The sequence below is a fragment of the Myotis nattereri genome, assembly GCF_964212035.1.
Source record: "Myotis nattereri genome assembly, chromosome: 11".
Taxonomy (NCBI): domain Eukaryota; kingdom Metazoa; phylum Chordata; class Mammalia; order Chiroptera; family Vespertilionidae; genus Myotis; species Myotis nattereri.
Window position 1 is genome coordinate 36,192,160 of NC_138086.1, and position 22,277 is coordinate 36,214,436.

General features: G+C 42.3%; 1 protein-coding gene across 3 annotated transcripts in view; it reads left to right on the plus strand.

The window, feature by feature from the left end:
• The window catches only part of CUL1 (cullin 1), a 101,256-nt gene that overhangs the window by 21,026 nt on the left and 57,953 nt on the right, over positions 1 to 22,277 (plus strand). For all 3 annotated transcript variants that reach the window (XM_081102724.1, XM_081102725.1, XM_081102723.1), the window contains exon 2: positions 16,558 to 16,857. In XM_081102724.1, coding sequence (XP_080958850.1) covers positions 16,718 to 16,857 — 140 coding nt within the window. In that variant the 5' untranslated portion in view covers positions 16,558 to 16,717. The remainder of the gene's footprint in view (positions 1 to 16,557; positions 16,858 to 22,277) is intronic.

Consider the following 22,277-nt stretch of genomic DNA (forward strand, 5'->3'; position numbering starts at 1 on the left):
TAATAAGGTTATTGTACCAGTAAGTGTTCAGTCAGACAAAGTATTAAAGCCCCTATTGGCACAGAGTTTAGCATTCTAACCTCTAGTAAATATTACACCCTTTCCTTACAGAGTTGGTAAACTGACATGGAGCAAGCAGTTCTATTTGATGGACACTACTTAGGGGTGGGCATGGGTGTGGGAGAGTATATAAGGTGGTCATGGAGTCTGTTCATTTAATAGAATGAATAGTTTGTGTTTTAGAAATTAACCTGGGCAGAATGTGGGGGATGGGTTGGAGGAGGTGAGACTGGTGACAGACCAGTGAAGAGACTTGCTAGTGACCCAGGTGAGAGATCCCAGCCATCACATCATTTCACCCGCAAGAGTGTATATATCTAATAAATATGGTGTTTTGGGTTTTGAATTTTCTGAGCATAAGCACAGGAAAACCATGGTGGCCGTGCCTTAACCAAATCTATTATATGGTCATTTACAGTGTCTTCCCTTCTTTATCTAGGGGATTGCTAGCCTTCTTTCCCCTCATAGAAGAACTGTTTTTTTCTTTTAAATCTTACGTATAAGAGTGGTATCATACTCTGATTCTTCTGTCACATTTTTCACTAAGAACTCTTTCTACAATTCATGTTGAAATATAGATCTGAGGTTGAAGCACTGTGTGTGTGGTCCATTGTGACTCTCCCACAATTTTTATTGGACAATTCTGTCAGTGGAATGTGGGGTTGTTTCCAGGTTTGGGATTTTTGTTGTCGTTCTCATAAAACAGTGCCACAAATTCATGTATCTGCATATTTCCTGGTATACATATGCAAAGGGTATGGGTCTAAATCAGCCGTGGGCAAACTACAGCCTGCTTGAAATGAGTAAAACTAAAAAAAAAGAAGACTGTACCCTTTTATGTAATGACTAGACGCCCAGTGCACGACATTCGTGCACTCGAGAAGGCGAGGTCCCTCAGCCCAGCCTGCGCCCTTCTGCAGTGCAGGAGCCGTCAGTGGAACATCCTTAATGCTGCTGCAGAGGCAGGAGAGGCTCCCGCCACCTCCGCTGCGCTCACCAGCCGTGAGCCACGCTTCTGGCTGAGCAGTGCTCCCCCTGTGGGAGTGCACCGACCACCAGGGGGCAGCTCCTGCATTGAGCGTCTTCCCCCTGGTGGTCAGTGTGTGCCATAGCAACCGGTTGTTCTGCCGTTTGGTCGATTTGCATATTAGCCTTTTATTATATAGGATGTTTACTTTGAATTTATATTAGTTCACACAAACACTCCATCCATGCTTTTGTTCCGGCCCTCCGGTCCAGTTTAAGAACCCATTGTGGCCCTCGAGTCAAAAAGTTTGCCCACCCCTGGTCTAAATCGTTTGTTTTGCTGGTGGTGTTCATACTTCTAACCTAGTCTCAGAAAACAATGGCTTTATTGAGAGATACCCAGGATCATTTCTAGTTTAACCAGATTTAAAATGTCACTAAACTAGAAAGGCTAAATCTAGTTTTGTTTTATGTGTTTATTTCATAATTTTTAAAAATTGGTTATGGGGGTGGGGAGGGACGGAGGGAGGGCGAGAAACATCTATCGGCTGCCTCCCTCATGCTCCCTGACCAGGATCTAACTCGAAACCTAGGTATGTGTCCTGATTGAGAATTGAACCCACCACCTTCTGGTGCACAGGACAACGCTCCAACCAACTGAGCCACACTGGCCAGGGTGTTTTATTTTTTTAACAGTGAAGTTTAACTGTATTTTCATTAACTTGAATATAGACTTTATTTTTAGACGATATTGTAATATTTTTATCTTTTTTCTTTCAGCTTTTTTACATTTTTTTTAAGCAATCAACCTAACTCAAGCAGCTATAGTGTTTTTTGAGAAACCCTGTTTCTTGCATTCCTGTTACAATTCTGATTTGAATGGTCTTAACACTCCTCAGCATTGGCTTCTGCAACAGCATTTGCTCGGTGTGTTTGTTCTTAATTTATAGAAATGGAAGTAAATATCATTAATAGGCAAAAGTGGTATGTGAATTTTTTGAGTATTTAAAGTGAAATTGGGGGGGTACAATTCTCTTATTACTTTAAAATTTATGTGTTCCTCCCCTGCAGTAGAAATGTAGTTACGTTCATTAAAGCCTTAGGAATTTATATTTCTGTCTGTTTTGTGTCGGGGGAATAATACATGAGGAGGATGCACAAAGTTTACTTGGTTAGGCATGTGGTGAGAAATGCCTGGCCCCGTAGTCCTATCCACGGATCCCTGGCCCAGTCTTGTAAAGCCAAGGCCATCCTCCTCCTGGCACTAGAGGCTTAAATCCCCTTGTTTTGTCCCATGGTAATCTCTATTTTCTGAACCAGCACCCTGTAGTTGCTTGTCATCCTCTGATCAAAACCCCTACCCCACCCCTCCTTTCCCTACCTTAGTTCTTTAGGAAGCTTTCTCAAGTCCTGTTCTTTCAACCTACAGCCTCTTCCTCAAAGACTCCTTAAAGCCAAGGTGTGGCTCTTTATATTCTTCCACATCCCACTAGCCTTCATGTTTTTTGTTTTGTTTTATTAATTAAATCTTTATTGTTCAGATTATTACAGTTGTTCCTCTTTTTCCCCCCATAACTCCCCTCCACCCAGTTCCCACCCCACCCTCCTCCCTCACTCCCAACCCACTGTCCTCATCCATAGGTGCACGATTTTTATCCAGTCTCTTCCCGCATCCCCCTCACACCTTTGCCCCCCAAGAATAGCCAGTTCACTCCCTTTCTATGCCCCTGATTCTATTATAATCACCAGTTCATTCTGTTCATCAGATTATTCACTTGATTTTCAGATTCATTTGTTGATAGATGTGTTATTGTTGTTCATAATTTGTATCTTTACCTTTTTCTTCTTCTTCCTCTTCTTAAAGGATACCTTTCAGCATTTCATGTAATACTGGTTTGGTGGTGATGAACTCCTTTAGCTTTTCCTTATCTGTGAAGCTCTTTATCTGACCTTCAATTCTGAATGATAGCTTTGCTGGATAAAGTAATCTTGGTTGTAGGTTCTTGGCATTCATCACTTTGAATATTTCTTGCCACTCCCTTCTGGCCTGCAAAGTTTCTGTTGAGAAATCAGCTGACAGTCGTATGGGTATTCCCTTGTAGGTAACTGAGTTTCTTTCTCTTGCTGCTTTTAAGATTCTCTCTTTGTCTTTTGCTCTTGGCATTTTAATGATGATGTGTCTTGGTGTGGTCCTCTTTGGATTCCTTTTGTTTGGGGTTCTCTGGGCTTCCTGGACTTGTAAGTCTATTTCTTTCACCAGGTGAGGGAAGTTTTCTGTCATTATTTCTTCAAATAGGTTTTCAATATCTTGCTCTCTCTCTTCTGGCACCCTATAATTCGGATGTTGGTACACTTGAAGCTGTCCCAGAGGCTCCTTACACTATCTTCGTATTTTTGGATTCTTTTTTTCATTTTGCTTTTCCAGTTGGGTGTTTTTTGCTTCTTCGTATTTCAAATCGTTGACTTGATTCTTGCGCTCCTCTAGTCTGCTGTTGGGATTCTGTATAATATTCTTTATTTCAGTCAGTGTATGCTTAATTTCTAGTTGGTCCTTTATCACAACCTCGAGGGTCTCATTAGATTTCTTGTAGGTCTCATTATCGGAAGTTTCTAGAAAATTCTTGAAAAACCTTAAAAGTGTGGTTTTGAACTCTCTATCCAGTAGTTTGTTTTCCTCCATTTCTGTCATTTGGGTCCTGTTTCTTTGTCTCCGCATTTTTTATGCTTCCCTGTATTGATAAAGTGGTTTTCTATGCTAAGTGTCCTCTAGGGCCCAGTCGTTTAGCCTCCCCAACTACCTGAGGAGGACACTCTTGGTGCACCCCCTTGTGGTCTTTGTGCACAGTCTTGTTGTAGTTAAGCCTTGATTGTTGTAGGTATCACTGGGAGGAATTGACCTCCAGGCCAATTGGCTGTGAGAATCAGCTGTGTCTGCAGTGGGAGAACTTCTGTGCTGGAGACACCCCTCTGGGGCAAGACTTGCTTCAATGGGGCTTTGGTGCTCACTGAGTCTGCCCTGTGAGTGTGTCCTTTATGTTTCCACGGAGCTGCAAACTGGATGGTCCCACTCTGACCTCTGGGTACACTGGCTCCTGGATCTCTAGGGAGGTGCTAATCTAGCCTCTGCCTTAGGCTATCCAGCAAAAGCCTCCCTCCAGGGCTTGGGCGGGTGGGTCCCACGGGACCAACAGGGTGGGGCTAGCAGTTATGGCTACTCTCAGAGGCTCCGCTTCTCAGTGTCTCGGCAATTGCTGCAAGCCCCTCCGAGAGAAAGCTTCCCTCGAGTTCCGACCGATCCCAGACAGTCCCGCTTCTCCCGTATGAGTCTGGGTCCCCAGAGACTCACCTGGAACTGGAGCTCAGAGCCTGAGACTCTCTCCCAATTGAAAACGACAACTGCGCCCTCAGCCGCCAGCCCGCTCTGTGTGCGCCTCTGTACCTTAGTATTTTACTTCCGCACTGCACCTCCTCTGAGTCTTGGTATACTTTTCTCTTTCCTTCTAGTTGTAGAATTTCCACTCAGCCAGCCTTCCTGTGGTTCTGGATGATGTCTGTTCCATCTTTTAGTTGTATTTTTGAAGTGGTTGTTCGAGGCAGCAAACTCTGGTGTTTACCTATGCCGCCATCTTGGTTCTCCTCTACTAGCCTCCATGTTGAAGGTGGGCCTGTGTGATGTTTGCAGCCATGGACAGGCTCATTGGAGGCTCTGCTCATTCCCTCCCTGTCATTTGCTCGCCACCATATTTCAGAAATTAAGTGGACACTCTGACACCCAGTTCAGAGCCTTCATCTCCACTTCCAACACCCATTATCTGAGTGGACTTGGCCTCAGCGTGTACAGTCCTCCCAGGGCCTTGACCTCTTGCTCCTTGAACTCCATTCTGTCCCTAGACCTGACCCAGCCTGCACCACTTCCAGAGTCACCAATCACACTTCTAACCACAGCCACTTCTCTTTTATCCCTCACTCTTTCTGGAGACAGAGATCCCCCTCTAACTTTCTTCACTCCTTCATGGCCAAGGTTCCTAAAGATAGTCTTTAAGCATTTTGGTCCCTTCTAGCCAGTTCCAGTTTCATTTCTGCCCTTAAAACCACTGTCCTTGCTGAGGTCGCCAGTGACTTAACATGAAACGAAAGCCAAAAGCTACATTTCAGAAATCATCATGATAATGAAAATAATACCTAGCATTTATGAAACCCTATGCTGCCTTATGTAATCCTGACTCCCAGAGGAATTAAGCAATTTACCTAAGATCATACAAGAAATAATGGCAGTGACCATTGTTAGGTCCAGCCAACCATGGCCTTTTCTTCCCCAAGTCTCCAGGATAGGTGCAGGGAAGGCTCTCATTGTTTTGGGCTTTAACTTTGCAAATATAAACTTTATGGTTCCCCTTAAGTCAGTTTCTAAGTGTTCCTTGGGACTCGTTTTGGGCCCATCTTTCTCTAATTTCTCTTGATTCACTCTGGCTCCAGATTCAAATAGTGCCTGTCAGAGATGAACTCGCACAGCCCAGCTGCCTAGTATGGTTACACACACCACAGAATCACATGTGCAGAGGTAGACCACCTGCTACCAATCTGTCCCTTCTCTAGTGTGTTCTGTCCTAGGAGATGGTCCCATAGTCCTTTCTATCTTAGCTTTATGTAAGTGTTCCTCATTCCATTCAAGTCAGCAAGAAAGAAATGCTTCTGTGGCTGCTTGTTGCAGTGTGACTTCCAGCTGTTAAAACGTAAATAGCCAGAAGCTCTTTAGCTCTTTGATGAGCAATAGGATATTACATAGCTCACTAAAACAGTAAGGTGTATTTCATTAAGTGAAGTTAGGAGTATTTCATTATAAAGTGACAAAAGTTGCAGAACAGTGTGTGGTTGATCCCAAGAGTTAGGAATCAGTAGGGATCAGTACAGATGTATCTTTCCTTTTTCTCTTAATATGTTTTTTTTGGAAACAGGGTTTTCTTAAAACACCAGTCCTGCGATATGTTTAGGAAAAAATACTCTACAGCCAAGTCAATTTAAGAGGAAGATGCTTTATACTGGTTTTCTGACAGAAATTTATAAAATATGTTCACTGATTAAGTCCTCTGAAGTCTTCTAGCAAACAAAATAAAATATTTTTCACTAGAGCTAGCATTTTCCAAACTCCCTTTATGTTCTGTTTAGATTATGTCCAATTAGTGTTTAGTACAAGATTAACAATGCTCTTTTAAAACAGTCCTTTCATTGCTAATGAAACTGAATTACTGATATCAGAGAGGATATGTTTTTCAGAATTCTCAGTAGTTCATGCTTCTACTCAATGAAGGGAGTTTATACTGTTAAAATCTTGAGAAACAGGCTGTTTGATTAGCGCATGGTTTGAATTGTTTGAAGGCTGTTTAATATGATTATGTTGGCTTTCATGACCCTTTGAAACAAGACTTTTCTTGGAGACAAGTTCTTAAACATACAACTTCTCTTCTCCATTAGACCTGCTTACTTTGACTTTTGCATGCCGGTCCATTATCTTACTTTCTTAGGGAGAGGTGAAGGTGAAGTGTAATTGTGTGTGCGTGTGCGGGCATGCATGTGAGGTAATTTATTCAGGCTTCATGGCCAGTGGCTGGTGTATGAAGGTACCGCTGGCTCTGCCCCTGGTTCCTGTACTTGGTTAGTTGCATTTTGTGCCTCAATTTCCTGTGCATCCAAGTATCAAATAATGCAGATATTGTGTCAGAAAATTTCAGTGTTCCTTATTGGGTGCCTGTGACCACAGTACGTGCACCATAGAATGCCAGGGTCTATATACTGCCTAATTTCCTAGGTATATATTTTGTTTAGTTTTTGTTTTTAACATCTATTGGCTTTTTGGCTCTCCTAAGTCTTTTGGTTATGAAATGTGATTTCTTAGGAAAATATTTTTACCCCTTACCTAAAAAAACATTCGAACGAACTTCTTTGACTGTTCATGAAGTCTGCATAAGATTCTTGACAGTTTTGTGGTGTCCCAGTTATGAGATGAAGGATTTATAGCTTGTAAAGTGGTGTATTTCTGAAAATTCAACATTGACTGATAAGCTAGTCTTTTGGGGGCATACCTATGTTATATTTTATTACTCCAATCAGTTTATAATCAGATATTTGTAGCATTCTTAGTTTTTTAAAAATATCAGGCTTTTAAAAAATTAGCTTTCTTAAATATTAAACTACTAGAGGCCCGGTGCACAAATTGGGGGGATGAGGGGACATTGGGGGGATAAGAAAACATTTGTAATATCTTATTCAATAAAGGGGAAAAATTTAAAAAAACACACGTAAAAAAAGAAGAAAATATTCTAAAATTGATTGTAGTAATCGTTACATAACTCTACGAATATACTAAAAACCACTAATTATATACATAGAGGGCAATGTAAGTTTACAGTTGTTCATATGGAAATAAGGCAATAATTAATACCTAATAATACAACAATAAATTCTGTTTCATGTACTTAAAATTGTAAATCTACTTTTGCCCACCTCTGTATTGTGAATGGATGAATGGATGGTATAGGAATAATATCTCAATAAAGCTGTTAAAAAAGTACACAAATAAGTAAATAAAATAAAGTACTATATATATATATATATACGTATATATATACATATATATATATATGTATATATATATATATATATATATATATATATAAATAAATAAATAAAATCAGGCTTTTAAAAAATTAACTTTCTTAAATATTAAACTACTAGAGGCCCGGTGCACAAATTCATGCACCAGTGGGGTACCTTGACCTGGCCTGCGGGATCGGGCCGAAACCAGCTCTTTGACATCCCCCGAGGGGTCCCAGATTGCAAGAGGGACCCCCACCGGTACATAATCGGGGCCGGGGAGAGACCGTGGGAGGGCTCCAGGGCACGTCCAGCTTGTCTCACTCAGTCCTGATTGGTCGGACCCCAGCAGCAAGCTAATACCAGTCGGAGCGTCTGCCCCCTGGTGGTCAGTGCACGTCATACCATCTGGTCAACTGGTAAACTGCCCCCTGGTAGTGCACATCATAGCAAGTGGTTGGGAGGCCTTAGCACAGTGGTTCTCAACCTTCCTAATGGCGCGACCCTTTAATACAGTTCCTCATGTTGTGGTGACCCCCAACCATAAAATTATTTTTGTTGCTACTTCATAACTGTAATTTTGCTACTGTTATGAATCATACTGTAAATGTCTGATACGCAGAATGTATTTTCATTGTTACAAATTGAACATAATTAAAGCATAGTGATTAATCACAAAAACAATATGTAATTATATGGGTGTTTTCCGATGGTCTTAGGCGACCCCTGTGAAAGGGTCATTTGACCTCCAAAGGGGTTGCGACCCACAGGTTGAGAACTGCTGCCTTAGCATATCATTAGCATATTACCCTTTGATTGGTTGAACGGATGACTGGACACTTAGCATATTAGGCTTTTATTATATAGGATTCTACATGACCAGAGCCCACCACAGTGCCTGGTACTTAGAGTTCCCTACTAAATATTTGCCAAGTAAATAATATTGGTCACTAAATTTCTGTAACTCTCATAAGTCTGCTTAAACACTGTGTTAAAATATGTATACATTTGTGATGACTAGGATTACATAAAATATTAATAATTGAAACCAAGAAATAAATTTATAGTCTAAAATTTAGTATGTGAAGGAAAAAGTTTAGAAGAAACAAGATAGAATTCTGTAGAGATTCTAAAGGGGGACTTGGGGCAAGTTCAGATACTCGGGGGCACTGGTATTTCATTATTTCCAAATCCTTTAAAAACATATTCTTTCTATTTTCATGATCTTTGTCCTACCATTTGTGTAATCTGTTTTGCTACTCAGGTATTCTTAATTTGAATGTAAGCAAATATGTCAGTGTTTTCTTTTATTATTTACTAGGGGCCCAGTGTATGAATTCATGCACCTTGAAAGGAACTGTGGGCCGCAAGGCTGTGGTGGGCACAGGGACAGGTCTCGGCCCATCCTCTGTGCCCCCACCTGGTCCCTCCTGCCAGTAGCCTTGCTCCCACCACCACCACTCCCACGCACTGACAGCGCAGAGCAATTGGGGCCGGTGCCAGCAGCAGTTCGAGTGGTGGCTTCTCCACCTCCCACTGGCCCTGCCGCTCGCACCCACTGATGGCGCCGAGCGCCAGCAGCAGGTGCAAGTGCTGGGCAGGACCTCGGCGAACGGGAGCAAGGAATTTTCAGTAACCACCAGAGGCTTGCCCTATGATAGCGACCGGTGCCCCACCTTGGTCTGGTGCCCCCACTCACCTGCTCCACCATCCCGCCACAGCCTACGCCCGCCATGTTCCATGCTCTGCTGCCGATGCCCGCCATGTTCCACGCATGCCCTTTGGTGTTCAGCACACGTCATAGCAACTGGTTGTTTGGCTATTCAGTTTTGCCATTCTATTTGCATATTAGGGTTATATATTTATATGTATAAATAGTTTTCTGTCTTATTAAAGAATCTTTTCCAGTCTTGGCACTAAAACTATCCTCCTCTATTTTCCTCTAAGTCTTTTAATACTTTTATTGGATGTCTATTGCTGTATAACAAAATTACCACAAACTTAATGGCTTAAAACAACACACATTGATTATCTCAGAGTTCCTGTGGGTATGAATCCATGGGTCCTGTGCACAGTCTTTCACAAGGCTGCCATCAGGTTGCTGGCTAGCACTAGGATCTCATCTGACACTCACCTAGAAAAGCATCTGCTTCCCAGCTCTGTGGTTATTGGCAAGATTCAGTTCCTTGTGGTTTTTTGGACTAAAAGCTTTTGTTCTTTTGGCTGAAGAACACCCTCAGTCATGACCACATGGACTTCTCCATATGGCAGTTCACTTCATGAAAGCGAGGATGGGAGCAAATCAGTAGAGAAACTACTAACAATGTAGCTCAATTGGAAGTGACACTTAGCTTTGGTTAGAAGCAAGTCACAGGTCCTTACTTGAGATCACGAATATTAGGTGTAACAGTGGGGGTCATTTTAGAGTCTATTTGCCATAGATTTTGGTCTTTTAATATTTCAGGATTTAATCTGCTTTATATTGTGTTGATTCTTTTTTTTTTTTCTGTATGAGTAAACCTGTTATCTTAGCCCAGTGATGCCGAACCTATGACACGCGTGTCATGCGAACTCATTTTTTTGGTTGATTTTTCTTTGTTAAATGGCATTTAAATATATAAAATAAATATTAAAAATATACATCTTTGTTTTACTATGGTTGCAAATATCAAAAAATTTCTATGTGACACGGCACCAGAGATAAGTTAGGGTTTTTCAAAATGCTGACACGCTGAGCTCAAAAGGTTCACCATCACTAGACTGAAAAGATTGAAACTCCTTTCTTCCCCACTACAACATGTCAGGCCTTCTATTTTGTATGAGTCTATTTCTGCTCTCTATTCCGCTGGCAAATTTAACAATGCCACTGACAGCACTACACTGTCTTAATTACTATAGTCATTTTGATAGCCTTGAAATCTGGCAAGGCAAGTCTTTATTTTCTTTTTCCTTATTATGTCTTAGATTTTCTTAAGCCTTTGTTCTTACATGTGCATTTTAGACTTAGTTTGCACAGTTTCTCAAAGCTAACAAAGAACAATACATGTTAATTGTAAATGCGTTAAATCAATTTTTGGAGAATTGACCTCTTTACATTAATTAGTCCCTGTTCATGAGCATGGTATGTCTCTCCTATATAATACTTTTGATAGCTGTCTCCGAGCACTTTATATTGTTATTACAGTAGATGACATTTATTGTTAATTATATATTCTAACTGTTGTGAGTTATAGAAAATACAGTTGATTTTTGTGTATTTATATTGTATCGGGGACCTTATTAATTCTTCTTAATAATTTAATAGTTGACCTGTAAGTTCTTTTGAAATAAATGGTTTTACAACTGTAAAAACAAAACATTCTTTCATTTATTTATGCAAACCATTGATTGAGCTTAGAACTGGGCTCTGACCTAGGTTCTCAAGTTACTGTGGTGACCGGGAGAGACGGCATCTGTGCCTGCGATCCTTCTCACCAGTGAAGTGAGACTGATGCATGGAATCATGACCTTGAATAATAGTTAAGAAGGGAAAGTCCTGTGAAATGGGCAAACCTGACCTGTCTGGGAGCTCCCTAGTGAATCTGACCTGGCTGGAAGTGTAGCTGGAAAACAGCTTGATGAAGAGGGAGAACTTTCCAGGCAGAAACAGCAGCAAATGCAAAGATCCTCGGAGTGGGGAGGAGACCATAGTGCCCAAGAAAGGGAGGAGTCTGTGCTTTACCGAGGGGATGAAGGGGAGTTTGGTAAGAGGTAAGTGAAGAGATAGAAAAGATCTGATGGTGCTGCAGAAAGGATTTCTCTGCTTCCAACTACTTTGCCCCCTCCTGCCCTCATTGCTCTCAGGATAGCAATCTCATCAGATCTGCAGTCTTAGATTCAGCTGCTGTGTGAGGAATACATGGGGAAGTGATAGGTTTCTGATTTGTGGATACATGGAGTTACCACTTAATGAGATGCAACATTGTGGAGAATGGAGTCTGGGGCTAGAGCCTGAGTTCAACTGTACACCTGTTGGACTTGAGACATCAGCAGATGTTACTGAGGCAGTTGGATATAGACAGGTCTGGAGTTCAGAGAAATCTGGACTGGAGAATTTAAGTGGTAATTTCCACTTAGGGGACAATTAAATAAGTGCCAGAGAAGAGAGTGTAGGTTTAAACAGGTGATGCTATCAGGTGGTAGTAGCACCCATCCAGAACACCCCAATGACTATCAGATGGGGTGTTGGTATGATCTTCTCAAGATAGATGAAAGGAAACTCAGATTGAGATTATATTTAGGAAACATTTGCTGAATTGTTAGTTTTCTTCAAACTTGAGGGAATTCTTGTTGGGCATTTTTCTGTCCCACATTCAAACATATCTATGTGACTACTAGAGGCCCGGTGCACGACATTCATGCACTTTGGTGCTTAGCACTGCCTCAGGGGCAGCTCCTGTGTTCAGCATCTGCCCCCTGGTGGTCAGTGTGCATCATAATGACCAGTCGTTCCCCCGTTCGGTCTATTTGCGTAATAGGGTTTTATTATATAGGACTAGGGGCCCGGTGCACGAAATTCGTGCACTGGGGGGCGGAGGGGGGGAGGTGTCCCTCAGCCCAGCCTGCCCCCTCTCACATACTGGGAGCCCTCAGGGGATGTCCTATTGACGGCTTAGGCCCGCTCCCAGCTCCCCTTGGGGAGCGGGCCTAAGCCGCAGTCTGGCCTCCCTTTGTGGGAGGTGACTGGGCTGATCAGGGGAAGGCACCAGCCCCATCACCCCGCTGCTGCAGCTACTGCCAGTCACCGCAGCCAGCAAGGTTTTTTCATCAACACGGACTCCAGTCCCGTCACCATGAAAAAATGACAACTTTTTTTAGGCATTTTCAAGATGTGTCTTTCATATAATAATAATTTCTTTATTATTTTTTTATCCTCACCTGAGGATATGTTTCCATTGATTTTTAGAGAATGTGAAAGAGAAAGGGAAAGACAGAGAGAAACATCAAAATGAGAGGAACAATTTGATTGGTTGCCACCTGCATGAGCCCTGACCTGGGCCCTGGCCAGGGAGGAGCCTGCAACCTAGGTACATGCCCTTGGTCAGAATTGAACCCAGACCCTGCCATCGGCAGGCTAAGGCATTATCCACTGAGCCAAAGTGGCTAGGGCAGGATATGACATTTCTTAGCCCTCCAGCAGCGGATCTTCGTTTTTTTCACCAGGAGTGTGGTGAAAAACCCTAGATCACCGTTTTGGATTCTTATTACCCAAGTTACTAAGAATATTACCAGTGTCATACAGGGAGCTTAACCAATGAGCGGTCAGAAAAGGTGCTTCCTCTGTAGTTCACACCAATCTGCGGCTTGGCACCCCACCCACCCCCGCCCCAGGCTTGATGCCTCTGGCCCAGGCTTCAGGCCTGGGCAGTGGAACCCCATCTCCCCCAATCACGGGCTCCACCCTTGCCCAGGCCTGACCCCTTGGCCAGAGGCGTTGACCCCCATCACCTTCTGATTGCCAGATTGGCCCCTTGCCCAGGCCTGATGCCTCCGCCAGAGGTATAAGGCCTGGGCAGGGGACCCCCATCTCCCTCCCATAGCTGGCTCCGCCCCCCGCCCAGGCCTGATGCCTCTGGCCCAGGATTCAGGCCTGGGCAGGGGACCCCCAGCCCCCTCCGATTGCTGGCTCTGCCCCCCGCCCAGGCCTGATGCCTCGGCCAGAGGAGTTGACCCTCATCACCCTCCAATCCTCGGATCGGCCCTTTGCCCAGGCCTGAGGCCTCCGGCAGAGGTGTCAGGCCTGGGCAGGGGACCCCCAGCTCCCACCATCCCTGGCTCTGCACCTGCTACCCGCGATCTCTGGCACCACCCCTGCCCAGACCTAAGGGCTCTGGTGGAGGCATTAGTCCTGGGCAGGAGACCCCCAGCTCCCTGGGATCTCCTCCTCTGCCCCGGCCTAGACCTAATGCCTCTGGCCAAGGCATTAGGCCTGGGCAGGGGACCCCCAGCTCCCTGCGATTGCAGGCTCTGCCCCTGCCCATGCCTAATGCCTCTGGCCAAGGCATTAGGTCTGTGCAGGGGACCCCCAGCTCCCCGGATTGCAGGCTCCACCCCTGCCCAGGCCTAACATCTTTGACCAAGGCTTTAGGTCTGGGCAAAGGACCCCTAGCTCCCCGGACTGCCGGGAGAGCAGGTTGGGAGAGTGACTACAGGCGGATGCCGCAGCTGCCCCGCAAGCCCCCGTCTGCCAGCGGGAATGCGGGTTGGGGGCGTCCGCCCCAATAGCCCGGGTCTGCCAGCCAAAGCGGGTCGGGGGCGACCGCCCCACCAGCCCCGGTCTGCCGGCGGGAGAGCCGGTTGGGGTCTTGGCCAGTAGGGAACAGCTGCGGTCATGCCCCGCCAGCCCTGGGTTGGGTTGCCCACCATCCAGGTCATGGATAGCAGGCCTGGATGGCAGAGGGGCAGGCAGGATGGCGCTGTCCCAGCCTGCCTGCAGTATGCAAATTAGCCGCCATCTTTGTTGGCAGTTAACTGCCATCTTAGTTGGCAGTTAATTTGCATATCGCCGTGATTAGCTAATGGGAAGGGTAGCGGTCGTACGCCAATTACCATGTTTCTCTTTTTATTAGATAGGATATGACATAAAATACATTCAGGATCAGGAATAGTATTGTGCCTTCATAAAATGTTAAGTCATTAGCTTAGATGACAAATAGTAGAGATGATTTAGGTTTCAGTAGTTTGGACTTATTCTATAAACATGACCTGCTATGCCCAAGTTTATGAAGAGCTATAATGCCACTGAGGATGCGGGATGCACCAAGTTACGTTCTGGGCTAACTCAAACTTGCCCTGGCAGTTTGACAACCTGTTCTTATTGTACCAGATACCATTTTTCTGGCGCCATTACAATAATTCAGTGTTAATTAACATGAGGAGTAGTGGTTTAAAAACCTCCATATTGTGATGTGATATACATAGATGATCCTTAAAGTATGTCTATAATGTGCCATATTGAGAAGTACCGTCTTAATACAATATTGCATAGCAAAGTCCCTTTACCTATGGATCCAACATCCTGGAGCATTATAAAGTGTATTTTGCAGTAGCTTTGGACACTTAGAGATAATAGCAATTACCGTTTGTTAAATATTTTATGTACATTAACTTAAACTTCACAACTATTTAGGAAAATGATTTTGCCCCACTTTGCAGACTAGGGAATGGGGGCTTGGAGAAGTGAGAAGTTAAGTAAGTTGCCCAAGACCACATACCTAGCAGGTGTGGGGCTAAGCTTCAAACCCAGGTCTCTGAATTCAGAGTAAATTTTAAATTTTGCTCAGCCTTGCCAAATTGTCTTCTAATTTGTGAAAGTGGATTATTTTTCCTATTTATAAGCTATTTGTGTTTCTCTTTTTTGGAAGTTTCCTTTGTTTTTTCCTTTGAGTTTCTCTTCCTGGTTGTTATACAGGTCAAGAAATATAGTTGAAGTTTGGTACTTTTAGAAAACAAAAAAAAGGCAACATGCTAGTTGTCTCTGCAAGTTTTACTCAGCTTTTTCTGTGGGCATATTTCTTTTCTTTTTTAAATGTTTATTGTTGGGAATATTACAGATGTCCCCTCTTCCCCCTTCCTCCCCATTTCCCCACTCTGCCCAGGTCCTGGCCCACCCTAGGCCTTCACCACCTTATTGTCTATGTCCATTGGTAATGCATATATGCACATAAGTTCTATGGTTATTCTCCCCTCCCCCTTCCCTCTGAGATTCATCAATCTGTTTCATGTATCCATGCCTCTGGTTATATTTTATTAATCAGTTTATTTTGTTAATTAGATTCCTTGTTCATTTATTTTGGTTTTTAGATTCAATTGTTGATAGATATGTATTTATTGCCATTTTATTGTTCATAGTTTTTTTTTGGTCTTTTTTCTTCTCCCTCCACCTTCTCCTTCCTCTCCTAAAGAATACCCTTCAACATTTAATGTATTACTAGAGGCCCAGTGCATGGATTCGTGCACCAGTGGGGTCCCTCGGCATGGCCTGCGGGAAATTGGGCTAAAACTGGCTCTCCAACATCCCCCAAGGGGTTCCGGATTGCGAGAGGGCACAGGCCAGGCCGAGGCACCCACCAGTGCATGATTGGGGCCGGGGAGGGACCGTGGGAGGGCTCCAGGGTGTGTTGGGCCTGTCTCGTCCAGTCCCGATTGGCTGGACCCCAGCAGCAAGCTAACCTACTGGTTGAAGTGTCTGCCCCCTAGTGGTCAGTGTGCATCATAGCGACTGATCGAATGGTCGAACGGTCAGTCACTTAGCATATATTATATAGGATTGGTTTGGTGGTGGTGGACTCTTTTAGCTTTTGCTTGTCTGTGAAGCTCTTTATCTGACCTTCAATTCTAAATGATACCTTTTCTGGGTAGAGTAATCTTGGTTGTAGGTCCTTGCTATTCATCACTTTGAATATTTCTTGCCACTCCCTTCTGGCCTACAACGTTTCTTTTGAGAAATCAGCTGACAATCCTTTGGGCACTCCCTTACTTTTCTCTTGCTGCTTTTAAGAGTCTCTCTTTGTCTTTAATCCTTATTTTAATTATGATGTGTCTTGGTGTGGGCCTCTTTGGTTTCATATTGTTTGGGACTCTGTGCTTCCTGGACTTAATAAAAAGTCTGTTTCTTTCACCAAGTAGGGGAACTTTTCCGTCATTATTTTTTCAAATAGGTTTTCAATTTCTTGCTTCCTCTCTTCTTCTGGCACCCCCATGATGCAAATGTTGGTAAAAATAAGCATATTTCTATGCACATATATAATAGGAGTGTTTCCACATACAAAGATAAATAATCTCTGGATTAGCGTGGTGCCTGCAAATGCCTACAGACTATTTCTGTCAGTGTGTGAGTATTTCAGTACCTCCCTGGGGTATTGAAAAAAAATTAATTAATTCCCTTTATTTCTTCTTCAGGTTTGCCTGCGATGAGATTTCATTCTCTACAGTTAAAGGACATCCTTTCTGAGCTCTGTGAATAAATTTGGAATGATACTGTATATTTTCATCTAATGGAGGATTAGCTGTACTTTGAATAAGGATTGCTGCACTGGACAACTTCAGAATATTACTCACAATGTCATCGAACAGGAGTCAGAATCCCCATGGACTGAAGCAGATTGGCCTTGACCAGATCTGGGATGACCTCAGAGCCGGAATCCAGCAGGTGTACACCAGACAGAGTATGGCAAAATCCAGATACATGGAGCTCTACACGTATCCTGCCGCCTGCATTGAAAGCTATTTGCTTAGAAGCCTGTTTACTAATATGATCTGAGAATTATTAGAAATTTGACATGCTTTCTCTTTCAGTTCATCCATGAGTTCATTTTAGCTTTAAAAATTAAGTTACTCTTAAGTTTTTTGAACAGAGGTGAAATTGGCTGGTTGGTAGTCTAAAGCTGTGCTGTTCAGTACAGTGGCTGTAAGCTACACGTGGCTGTATTTCAAGTCATTTAAATTATGTAATTAAAAATTCAGTTTTGCCCTTACTGGTTTGGCTCAGTGCATAGAACGTTGGCCTGTGGACTGAAAGGTCCCAGGTTTGATTCCGGTCAAGGGCATGTATCTTGGTTGTGGGCACATCCCCAGAAGGAGGTGTGTAGGAGGCAGCTGATCATGTTTCTAACTCGCTATCCCTCTCCCTTCCTCTCTGTAAAAAATCAATAAAAAATACATTTTTTAAAATTTAGTTTTTATGTTGCAGTAGGGGCATTTTTTAAAATATGTTTTTATTGATTTTAGAGAGAGGAAGGGAGAGGGATAGAGAAATAGAAGCATTGGTGAGAGAGAGATGAGAGAGAAACATTGATCTACTACCTCCTGCACAACCCCCCATGGGGAATCAAGCCTACAACCTGGGCATTTGCCTTGTCCAGAAAAGAAACCAGTGACGTCTTGGTTCATGGGTTGATGCTCAACCATGGAGCCACACTGGCCAGGTGCAGTAGCTGTATTTCAAGTGCTCTGTAGATAGATAGTAGACTACTTCCCTCATGGCAGAAAGTTTTGTTGGACAGCACTGGTTGTGGGGGTTGGGGGTTGGTTTCCATGTTACCTGTGGCTGCCTTCATGGGGTAGATGGAGCAGAGTTGGATAGTTGCATCAGAAATGGTCTGGTCCACAAAGCTGACAGCATTTACTCTCTGGCCCTGTATGGGAAAAGTTTGCTGACCCATCTAAAGGGTTACTACACAGAGCAAAAGTTCTACTTTATGCTCTGTTTTTACAAACATGGTATTTTTAAAAAGTATTTCATTCATTTCGTAGTGCATGATGTGTGTGTGCAAGGGACTGTGCCGTGTGCTATGGAGGTTATGTGGGGTGGAGGGCAAAAGATGTAGCTCCCATCTCCATTATATATTCAGTGATAGACTATTTAACTTGTAGTTTCTTGATGCCATTTAAGTATAAGAAATTGAAATATAAGCTAACTTAATAGAGAGCAGATTGCTACTGATTTGCTGGTTCTAGGAGTTTAAAGTTTCTAGTTTAATGGATATTTAAGTTTGTCATTAATGTGTATCAATGATTGTCAAACTTGGTTAGATGATTTTCCAGTATACCCACAACTATGCTACTATTTTAAAATCTTTAAAACTTTTACATTAATTTAAGTAGATACAAAACTGTATGTTCCTTTCTAAATTTAAATTTTATTATAGGTGTGTACACATACTCATAATGTGTATATGTATACACTTCTGTAGAATATTTTTTTAAAAATAACAGCTTTATTGAATATCATTTACATACTATAAAATTCATCCTTTTTAAAAAGTATACAATGCAGCGGTGTTTAGTATAGTCACAGTTGTGCTACCATAACCATTTTCTAATTTTTAACATTTTTATCACCCCTAAAAGAAACTCTGTACCCATTAGTAGTCATCTCCATTCTCTCCTCCCCCAGCCTCTGGCAACCCCTGATCTACTTTCTGTCTCTAAGAATTTGCCTGTTCTGGACGCTTCATGTAAATGGAATCACACAGGATGTGGCTTTTCATAACTGGCTTCGTTCACTTAAGATAATAACATTTCCAGGCTCATCCTTTTTGTAGCAGGGTTGGTGCTTCATTTGTTCTAGTGGCTAACTTGTGTGAACATGACGCATGTTTTCCATTAATCAGTGAGGGATGTCTGGTCGTGTCCACTCTGGGCTGTCAGGAACAATGCGGCTGTTATGAATATTGTGTGAGTTTTTGTGTGCACCTGTGTTTTCATTTCTCTTGGGTACATACGTAGGAGTGGGATTGCTAGATCATATAATACTGGGAACACTTTTAAGCAGGATAGAATCTTTGCAAATGAAAGGATATTATTCCACTCAAGAGGATTGTGGCCTTCTGGGTATGACAGTTTTTTGTGTGTGTTTTTTTGTAGTAGAGCTGAAGATGTGATTCCAGAGATTAGACAAGGCACTTGGTTGGATTTCTGGCTTGTAAAAAAAACAGGGGAGCATTAATGTGGAGATCAAGGAATTTTTATTATCTCTGGGGAATTTCTTAATGTGTAATTTTTTACTAAATCAGATTGGTCTTTTATCCAATAGGATGTTTTGCTTTTAGGATTCTCTCTAAGAAAGTAGACTTTGTCTGCTTGTAGCAATTACTGAATTCTTTTATTCTACAAGTAATTATAATTTGTAGTTTTTATAATAATTACAATTTTAAATATTTTAGGAATAATACTCTTAAATTGAGTGCTATTTTTTTGCCTTCCAGTTTGGTCTAAGACAATAACAGTTACATAAATTAATTAAGAGTGGAGAATCTAACTTTAAATCTTAAGATATTATTTATGAAATCATAGCCACAGTTTGAGTCCTGTGTGTCAGGCATTGTGCTAGGGACCACCTACATCTTATTTAAGGCTTAAATCACCCAGGAAGGTTGGTGTAGTAACCCTTGGTGTCAGAAACCTGGTCTCCAAAACCTCAAGTAACTCACCTAATTGTTGTAACAACTACTGATAAATGATGATGCCAGAACTAAAATTCTTAGTAGTCTAAATATAGAAACTGCCTTTTATCTCCTATATGCCTCAGGATTTATATTTGGATGAATTGCATTTTCAAAGTATTTTCTGTATTTTCCTTATGAAGTTCCAAAGAAGGGTGTTTTGATCAACTCATTTTTTTAAATTTTTTTAATTGATTTCAGAGAGGAAGGGAGAGGGAGAGAGAGATAAAAACATCAATGATGATACAGAATCACTGATCGGCTGCCTCCTGCCTCCTGCATGCCCCACACTAGGGATAGAGCCTGCAACCTGGGCATGTGCTCTGACCGGGAATTGAACTGTGACCTCCTGGTTCATAGGTTGACACTCAACCACTGAGCCACGTCAGCCAGGCTGATCAACTCTTATTATATTAAGTTTTAGGATACAGATGAAACAGTAGAATGTCTACTTGTATTTGTTAATTGATTATTGAAATCCTAAAATTGAACTCCTCCTTTCACCTGCGTTTTTAGTATTAGTGTTATTGTCATAAGTAGAACTTTGAGTTATCTGACACATTTTTCTAGAGCACATCTTCACTTCCATTTAAGTCATTTTAAGATATATAGTACTTCCTGAAATTATGTGTTGCTATGACTACAGTTTTATGCCAGCTCAGTTTGCATAACAGTTTTGTTTCTGTGTAAATTATTTTCTTCCAGGTGTATATTCAGTCTCCCATGGACCCACTTAACTGTATCGCTCCTTAAAATACTTTCCTACAGGCTGGTTTATAGTGACATCTGACACATGGGATTGTGAGGTTACGTTTCAGGTTAGCAGGCACTTTTGGTCCCGGGAAGAAGGAGCAGACTGTACCTCACTCTTCTGGGGTTACTCTTCAAAGGGTAAAGAACCTTATTAAGCAAGAGAGGATTGGAAAACTGGTTGAGAGAAAGAATGGAGGAACCCTTTTCTTCCCATAAGTCTAACTGGTAGATTAGATTAGAACAATCAAATAAAGCTAATTTGTTCACTTTTATTTATCCTGGAGATAGGCCTGCCATGTTTTCTAGAAAAAGGAACCTACTTCTAGATGTGAAGTGATATTCTTAGAGCGCTTAGGAACCTGTGGAGTATTGAATAGGATGATGTAATAGGACTCTGGGCTATTAGGCAGCATAAACGTTTTTCTTGTTTTTTTCCAGCTCAGAATGGCAAAGGAAAGAGAAGGGAATTCAGAGAAAGGAAAGGTCTCAGAGCATCTGAGTCAGAAAGATCTAGTTCAGTTTCCTTTGTTTCCAGCCACTTCACAGAGGCTTCATTTTCTACTGAAATTTTAGCCTTGAGCCCTTGTTCCCCACTCTGTGTCTTATTGAGCACTTCCATGCAGTTCCAGTTTCCTGGGATGTCCCACATGCATATATGTAGTTAAATAAGGACTTTTCTTTTTGTAGTAAAATACAGGAGCTCTCCTATCCAGTACTCCTTGATAGTAGTCAGTTTCCTTTCTTTTGAACTTGAAATAGGAAATGAAGTTTCTTACCAGTTTGTGGGCACCATTATATTTCCCATGTCATGCCTGGTTCAGAGGACAGGTCAGGGTCCTGCTAGTGGAACAGGCACTTAGGAAGGGAATGCTATGCTAATTTATCTCCTATATAGCATAGCTGACAGACCCAGTCATATCTAGTCTAGGCACTAGGCTGTCCGATTGAAGTTTCTCTTTGTTTTTGTGAGGCCCAGGTCTACCTTCCCTCACTTCCAGGTCAAAATCGGTTTTGTTGTTGTTGTTTTTCTGCTGTCATTATACTCCTCAAACTATCATTTTAGCTTCCCTGGGAATCAATTTAAACTTCCATGTTGATGTCTTTCTCTTTCTTTCTGTCTGCATTAGTTCTCATAAATTTTAAAGTTTCTGTTTTTCTCCCTGTAGTTCTGTGAGCTGAATTAGTTCATTCCATTTTCTTGGCCTGTTTTTTCAAAATCTTTCCCCCCAGTTTGGTGAAGGAGGGGTAAGGGGTGGGAGGAAGAGGTCATTGGGGGAAAAAAAGGGGACAGCTGCAATACTTTCAACCATAAAGATTCTTTTAAAAATCTTTTCCCCAACAGTACACTAAGGATCACGTTCAGTGTTCCTAGTAAGTTATAATATCAGCATATTCACAGTTCACATTTAACCTCTGTTCTGTGACACAACTCGTCCCTGGAGCGGGGCTCGCTTCACCCAGAGTAGACCTGCTGAGCCATTGGCAGCCGCAGCAGGTGCTCTACAGGAATGACGTGCCAAGAGGTGCTGGTCCCACTGCCTCGCTGCACCTGCTAGCTGTATGCTCATGTCGCAGCTACCGCTGCCACTCTCTCAAGTTGACATGTTTTACCCTCCCCGGTTCTTCCAAAGGAGCTGGGGGTCCAAAGGGAAGATTCCAGCTACAGAATTCTCTTCCCTTTATAGAAACTCACAAAATCTCAGAAAAACAGATAAAATAGAAAGAGTAACATTTTGTTCTCACAGTAGATTAGAGGTGATCCATGTCCATTTGGAAATAACCATATAGCTTGAAGAATGTACTTGGGTATTTTATCTTGTACTTTTTATTCAGGGTCTTATATTAATCTTACTTTGCTCACCTAATGAGCATGGCATACATCAAATTTAGACATATAGATACAGTTCATTTTTTTTTTCAAAT